Source organism: Amblyomma mixtum, chromosome 3 (genome assembly GCF_055824585.1).
Source record: "Amblyomma mixtum isolate Tamu chromosome 3, ASM5582458v1, whole genome shotgun sequence".
Classification (NCBI taxonomy): domain Eukaryota; kingdom Metazoa; phylum Arthropoda; class Arachnida; order Ixodida; family Ixodidae; genus Amblyomma; species Amblyomma mixtum.
This window is the reverse complement of record NC_143014.1, coordinates 123,408,676-123,415,679: the sequence shown is the minus strand read 5'-3', so window position 1 is coordinate 123,415,679 and position 7,004 is coordinate 123,408,676. Positions and strand designations below refer to the sequence as shown.

The following is a 7,004-nucleotide window of genomic DNA, read 5'->3' as shown; positions in this document are numbered from 1 at the left end:
ACCTTCCCCCCTCCCCCACCCCCACCCGAGAGGCATGGGAGACTGCCCTCCTCAACTGCTCCACACTGGAGTCCCAAAGGGCTCTGGTCAAGCGGGCGCGAGACGGGGCCTCGTCGTGCGGTGTCCCGGACTAAGGATACCGACCATGCAGCAGGTTTTTTTTTTTTTTTTTTTACCCTCAAGCTCTCTTTGATTAAAGTTTTTCACCACCACCACCACTCCACCGCCAGAACTTGCGTTCTGGAGTCAGAGCTAGCCAGCACGATTTCGCATCGCTCGAGAGAAGGAGCGGTAACTAGATCACCCGGAGGTGGCCCTATTTTACAATCCCACAGAATGTGATCGTAGTTGGCTCGTTGGCCACAGTATTTACAGTTTGCGTTGCATAAATCCGGATAAATGTGCGCGAGGAGGGGTGCGTATCGACTTCGTCTGTAGACGACACCACGTAACCTCTTGTTCTTTAGTCAGGGTTTTGTCCGGATAGGGGAAATCTCTCCTATCTAGTTTAAATGATTGGTGATCATGTATGATATGATCACATGAGATATGTGATCATGGAGTCCTTCGTGAAATTCAGGGAGCCAGACTCATCCATTGCCCGGCCGACGAAACCTCATGTCGGCCAAGAACTGTACAGAACACTACATGCGAATTTAGCGCGCTTGCAGTTAACAGCTATTTTTTTTAAAAAAAACGAAGAATAACGTATAAAAGCGTGAATTTAGGAGTACCAAAAATAAATCAGGTCATTGCGTTGTTTTTTTTATGCCTCAGGGAATGCTAAACTCGCCGCTAAATGTGACCATATCAAAGCTCCATCAACCTTGTGCTTATGTCATATGAGTGCGAGCCATGGTGCGAGCGCTTCCCGTTGTCGCCGTTGTGCTCGTTTGCTTAGCGCGTTGTAAGGGGCGCGTTTTCAAAGTTCAACCGGTTCAACGGTTCAACCAAGTTCCCGCAAGTTAAAACCAAGTGCTTCAGAGACGCTGGCGAGTAAAGTGGAGTGCATGTCGGCGAAGAGTGGATCGCATTCAAGCTGCTATAAGCGAAGCCTCAACTTCAGCGCCGCTTTTGCTACCTCGGAGTGCAATGTCTGTGGTGGGAAACTCCTTGGCCCATCGAGCGCCACACGAGACGCTGTATGGGTATTGCTGGTGCCGGAGTGTCACCAACGAGGTGCAGAGCTTGATGGGCATGTGCTACGACGCGCTCGTTCGAGACGCCCGCGTGCTGCATCGCGTGTTGCATTCTCTGCCGGCCGCTTTCATTCGGGACCTTCTCGTTAGAGCCGTGCGAGATGGACGGGACAGAGCTGCGCAACTTTTGGTGTCCGTATGGCCAGACAGCTCGCTCAATCTAGCTGATGTTCTTGGGTGTTCTTGCCCTCTAATTCACCACCCTGAGCGCGTTGTAGCGGCAACAGCTATCTTGAGAGCCTTCGTAGAGCTCTCTCTCAGAGGAGACAGTCACCACCTTCGCTCTCTAGACGCCACAGGCTTCCAAGTTGGTCGCGAGCTGCTAGAATTCCTAGAGCGCGAGATGGATACGCGTAGAGAAATACTGAGGCGCTCGGGGAAGCAGTCACGGCGCAGTCCGCGCACAGTGCGGTGCGACGTGTTCATTTACGGGTCACGGGCGTTCCGAGGGCTCATCCACGTTTTGCAGCACCAGTTAGCCAGGTGTGTGCTGCGGTTTGAAATTGTTTACCTGGAGGTTGAGGGCATCGGTCAAGATTATCTGCAGAAGCTCCTTGAAATGGTAAACCCGGACGCGCTGGCCGGCCTCAGCGTGGCGTACAACTGTCTTCACAACGAGGGGTTGTGGACGATTTTGGAGCAGTTGCGCCGCTTCCCCAGGCTGGGAGCGCTCGATTTGTCCTCTAACTGCGTCTCTCTCCGTACGGACGCACGGCTCCGTGATTACCTTTCGGACACTTTGCTAGGCATGCCGCAGCTGCAGCGGTTCAACGTCAAGAGCTGCCTCATCGGTGGATGCGTCAGCGCGCTCCTGGCACGCTGCCCGCGCGAGATGACTCACTTGGACCTGAGCGCATGTGGCCTCCAGGTAGAGGACATCCAGGCCATTGGCCGAATGCAGAATCTCGCCTGCTTGATGCTCTCGAATAACGACTTCTCCAACATGCTGGCAGAATTGACAAGTGTACTGTTTATGTTACCGTGCCTGCAGGTGTTGCACATGTCAAACTGCAAACTGAGAGCAGACTTTTTTGTCACTCTGTGGGAGTCAGTGAGGATTTCAAGTAGAATTCTGCGCTCACTGGACCTCACGTGCAACAAACTCTCGGTGGAAAACTTTGCAGTGATTCTGAGGGACCTTGAATGTGGTCGGTTCCCTCATCTAGTTCTCTTGTGGCTTCCTGCCCTAAGCACTCCTAACCCTGCATACTCCGAGCTCATCAAGCGCTTAAATGCAGTTAATGCTCGCCTGAAGGTACAACCTCCCTTGGTCTAGTGCATATTTGCTACGACTCTCTCCACTGCCACAGGCAGTACGAGTGCTGCAATGAATACTAGGGCTTCTGGTTTTAGTTTTCGACCTGTGCCAGCACACAACATTTGAATGTCAACCAAAGTGGTAGGCACAGCTTCTGGGAAAATGTGCATGAATTTTGGTGTTAGGTGCTTATTTCTGTTTCGTGTGCAGCGCAGGCATGCTGCATGTGTTTATTCTGCTCTGCTACAAATACCTGCATTGCTTCATGAACATGTGTGGCGTAGTTTTTTTATGTTGCTACTGATTTGTCTGAATTCACTACCAAGCAGTGTTCTGCTCTGCATGTAATTGCTTAAATGTTTAATGAAAACTGAAAGTGCTACTAATTCTCTTCATTTCCAAGAGAGACACACAGAATAAAATAAACGGTAGGATTGTGCAAATCGGCCAGGACAGGAGGCATAGAAATGAAAATGGCACCATGGGCACAGACTTCCAAATGTTTTTTCATCAGTAAAAGCACATGCTACAAAATTGTGGAACTGAAGCTCGCAACCACCTTTGTCATTCACACAGGTACTGGAATATGATAGCATACAGTGATCGTATTCGTCTTTCCTTGGATAACCGAAAATACAAAAAAAAAACAATCACATTATTGTGCTTTCACTCATGAATAACCTGTTTGATGTCTGTGCCCATGGTGTCATTATAGTTTCTATGTCTCCTGACCTGTCTGATTAGCAAATTCCCACCTTTTATTGAAATGAATTTACTATACCAGAAGAACGTTCTATTAAAAACGCACAGAGGTTGAGAAAGCTAATACTTCAGAAGATCGCTTGAAGTCGACAGCCAGGCTAGCTGGTTTCTTATAAGATGGTGAGGCAATGCTAGTGCTAAAAAGAAGGAAGTACAAGAGAATCAGAGGTGGATGCTATGTACGCTTGATATAAAGTGAAGTTTATTGCCAGTGCGATTGACAGACACAGCATCAGGCAATGCTAAACATTGCAAAATCATTTAAAGAATACCCAAGAGAGAAAGGTGACAATAAAAGAAAACACAGTGGCCACCAGATGAAGCAATTTCAGCATGAGATTTTTGGTCTTCATTTTTTTTGTCTTTTTTATGTTTTTTCAATGTTTGTAGCCACCATTCATTCTTTCATCTTTGCCTTTTTAGCTGTGGTAGTATATCTTGCCATGTTACAAGAAACTGAATTTTGATGTTTATGAATCCTTGCTTCTAGTCAACCTTATTGCGACAATAGCGTGTTCGCCCTCATATTTGCACTCAGCCAGCAACTTATCCTTCTGACATGCAAGTCTGTTTTTTTTTTTTTTTTCACCATTAATGCCTGTAAGGCATGCCGGAAGAACGAAAAAATTATGCACCTGGACCCTTAGCAGCAAGTCCAACCTTTGCACCTTCGTTTGCACATCTACTCTGGATGGAATGATGACTAGGGTTTTCAGACTTCTACTCTCGTGGCTTCTAAAATGATCGAGTTGTTGCAGATAATTTGTGTTCCTAAGTTTGTGAGGAAGAAGGCTCAAAAACAGCAGGAGGTGCGTGGTACCTAACCAGGTAGCTTGCATGTCTTGGCATGCTTACGTTGCTAGAAAATGTTGAAGCGGACTCTGGCGGTACTAAGCTGTGACCAGAAGTTTTATAATGCACTTAGCCATAATCCGATGGGTCATTTGTCTATGGTAAGAAGGGGTGCAGTAGTTGCCAGAAAAGTTAGTTTGATGTATTGCTAATGGTATGGAGTGTTCGCTGGCTATAGGGCCACGAAGTGGTTGCTAGAAATGCCATGTTATTTACGGAGCAAGATACTTGGCATACTAGTTCCTGACGAAGAAGGCAGTTTTGTTGTACCTTAATTTTTTCAAGAAATTTTCCGCCTTTGTGCAGTTATTTCGCTCAGAGTCCGAGTAGTAACGTCGGATATGGGCGCATCAAACTGAGTGGTGTGGTGCGATCTCGGGTTTTCCAGCCATCGGAACTTCAAGACTATGTGCTCTACAACACATCCGTCATTCTGTGAAATGGAGTTAGTTTTCAATGCAGACGCTGCCCATGTATTCAGGAATATCAAGGGTCAGCTTCTAAACTCTATCGTGTTCACATTAAGTGATGCAACTATCAGCGACCACAACCTGCCTTCACATGATGTGAAACTAGAGCACGTACGTGCTGTCCTAGAGTTCGACAACGAAAGGGAGCTGGAGCTCGCGCCGAAGCTTTCTGAAGCACATGTTTCCTCAGGACATTTCACAAAGATGAAAGTGGGAGTTGCAGTGCAATTTTTCATAGAGAGCCCCGCTGCAATCAGGTACTTGGTGAAATAAAAAATACTGGAGCTAGAAGCCGAAACCTCAGCATGGGAGTGGCATACTCTGATGTCATCGCATCACCCCTCCATTTCTCTTAGTCTTCAGGACATGGAGAGGCATTATGAAGCTGTCTACTCTCAAGCTGGCCATCAATACTTTTCAAAGCATGAATATGGGCAGCACCTCGTAGTGGAAGCCATCACAGGCAGGCCTTCTAATCACCATTACTGCTGTACTTCAACTCAAGGACATTCTTTTGAGCTCTGAAAGTTACACTTTCTTTCTCACTGGCAGAATACTACACGATTGCTTGGAAAACCTTTTCTCTGTTGTTCGCCTGAAGAAGCCGATTCCAGATGCTTTGGACATGAAATATGTTCTCAAACTTGTGTGCATTAGCCAATTTTTGCACACGTCGAAGACAACTAGCTATGCTGTCGATGATTCGGAGTATCTGGTCGATCTACTGACACATGGCAAACGTGAGCTAGCTGAGCCAGACCCATCTGAAATCGATGACTCCGAGATACTCTTCATTGAAGAGCTGACACCTACAGAATGTAGCACCCTCTTTCATATTGCCGGATTCCTCCTGAAAGGCATTATCAAAGTGATAAGCTATTGCAAACAGTGCAAAGCTGCTCTGCTAGGTTCGACAGACAGTCAGCATTCTTACCTGACAAGGCTAAAGGAATACATCCAGAACGGCGACAACCTACATTACCCCAGTGCTCAAATAATGAGTATGCTAAAGTCATGCGAGGAACTATTCAAGGGGATCATGGAATGGACTGAAAGCCTTCTTGCTGTACAATCTCCTTTACAGGCTGTTGTGACGTACTTGAGCAAAATGGTAAAGTTCAACGTAAGGGCTTGCCAAGTACACATTGCAAATGTTCAGAAGCTTCTCATCTCCACCTATGCCTGAATGAGGTTATTCATTCACCTGCGTCAGCTTGAAAAAAAAAAGACAACGGCCGCGGAAGCAAAACGTGTGCTGAAGTCAACTTACAGTGACACCACAGGTTTGATTTTGTGCACAGAGCTTGTGTGTACTTTTTATAACTTTTTCTATAGCATTTTCATATTTTTCGTATATTGTTGTAATAAATTGATGGAGTGGTGTTGCAAAGCTTTTTATCACTACACCTTATTTTTTGTGGATTCTTTCAGTGATTTGTACATTATGAAAAATAAATATTCAGTTAACGCGACGCGAACTTTTTGCCAAAGTAAGCTCAATGGGCTGGAATTGTTCGTTTTATTGGGAGTTTTTAACGGCTGCGCTTCCAGCAAACCTTTTCTTTTTTTGGCAGGTTAAGAAAATGCTATTCAACGCCTTCCCGCTGCAGTGACTCGATGGTTAAGGCGCTCGAGTACAAAACCGGAGTACCCGGGTTCGAACCCGACTGCAGCGGCAATGTTTAGATGGAGGCAAAACGCAAAACGCGGCTGTGTGCTGTGCGTTGACAACGAACCCCAGATGGTCGAAATTATTCCGAAGCCCTTCACTACGGCACTCTCTCTTTCCCTACTCTACTGCTTAGCAGTAGTGCGCGGCCAGCGGCTGTTTTATTAGGAGAACTTTCTTGGTTAAACCAGAGCCCAAAAACATGGACCCGAAGAACCACGAAGGAAGACGGGCGGCGAGATCATTGGAGTTGGACAGGTTCCTAAAGAAGAAACGGATATGGTTCTGTATGTTGACGTGTCCAAGTACAGAACGAAGGAAAACGCTAGGGCGGTAGCAGTAGTGAACGCCAATGGGAAGATAATTACTGGTGCATCAGTGCGCACAAGGACAACACAAGCAGCGGAAGAGATCGCCATAGCTCTAGCCCTGACCACGAAACTCCGGCCAAAGTTTCATATAGGGACAGCGCGCGCCGCTAGGGGCGCAGCTATCGGCGAGGGGGCACGAGTCGTTGGGACGTCTGGCGACGATATTAGACTGAAGTTAAGCTCTGATCGAGGTTACGCTGGTCTGATGTGTTCGTTCCGAAGGTGGACGTGGACGAAGACGACGGTGTACAATGCGCGCAGCGTGCGAGAGTGTGTTGCAGTTTTAGTTTTTTTCTGTTTGGATCTGCACGAAACCCTGGCCAATCTCCCACCGTGGGTATGTGCCATCGTTTTTGAGGCAACAACAACAAATACACGAGGCATGATCGGCTGCTGCGATAGCATAGTGCTCTCGTGAAGTGG

The 7,004-nt window shown here is 47.0% G+C and overlaps 1 protein-coding gene across 1 annotated transcript; it reads left to right on the top strand.

Annotated features, from left to right (window-relative positions):
• Nucleotides 1-828: 828 nt before the first annotated feature.
• LOC149351686 (uncharacterized) lies at nt 829-2,839 on the top strand. The gene has a single exon (XM_089581049.1). The coding sequence runs from the start codon at nt 1,093-1,095 to the stop codon at nt 2,473-2,475; it is 1,383 nt and encodes a 460-aa protein (XP_089437175.1). The 5' UTR covers nt 829-1,092; the 3' UTR covers nt 2,476-2,839.
• Nucleotides 2,840-7,004: the final 4,165 nt, after the last annotated feature.